This window comes from Apaloderma vittatum, unplaced genomic scaffold (genome assembly GCF_000703405.1).
Source record: "Apaloderma vittatum isolate BGI_N311 unplaced genomic scaffold, ASM70340v1 scaffold41699, whole genome shotgun sequence".
NCBI lineage: Eukaryota > Metazoa > Chordata > Aves > Trogoniformes > Trogonidae > Apaloderma > Apaloderma vittatum.
This window is the reverse complement of record NW_009735399.1, coordinates 17625-17943: the sequence shown is the minus strand read 5'-3', so window position 1 is coordinate 17943 and position 319 is coordinate 17625. Positions and strand designations below refer to the sequence as shown.

Sequence of the window (319 nt, the reverse complement as noted above, 5' to 3'; positions counted from 1 at the left end):
TTATTATATATACATACATATTATATATATATTACTGTAATAGTCATCAAGTCTGTGTATATCTAGTACACTTCCTTAGTTTAGAGTGTTTATTTCACTTCTTTTCAAAGGCTGCAGCGTCCTCTTTTAATATATCCCACACACAATGTAGCAAAATAGAGAAACCTGTTAAAAAAACTGTGGTTTTGCTTATAATGTCTTCCTACCAAGTGTGCAGCTGGTTTTCCTGTTATCACTTCCAGGTGGTTAGTACAGGCTTTCCTGAATCTCTTGCACGGTTTCCTTTTACTCCAGTGGATTGCCCAGAACGGCTTTGCCA

At 36.4% G+C, this 319-nt stretch overlaps 1 protein-coding gene across 1 annotated transcript in view; it reads right to left on the bottom strand.

Moving 5' to 3' along the window:
• Positions 1-232: 232 nt before the first annotated feature.
• LOC104279320 (probable tubulin polyglutamylase TTLL1) overlaps positions 233-319 on the bottom strand; it is a 13459-nt gene continuing 13372 nt past the window's right edge. The window contains 1 exon segment of the mRNA XM_009876556.1: positions 233-319. This exon segment is cut by the window's right edge and continues 82 nt beyond it. Within this exon segment, the coding sequence (XP_009874858.1) occupies positions 233-319 (87 nt within the window).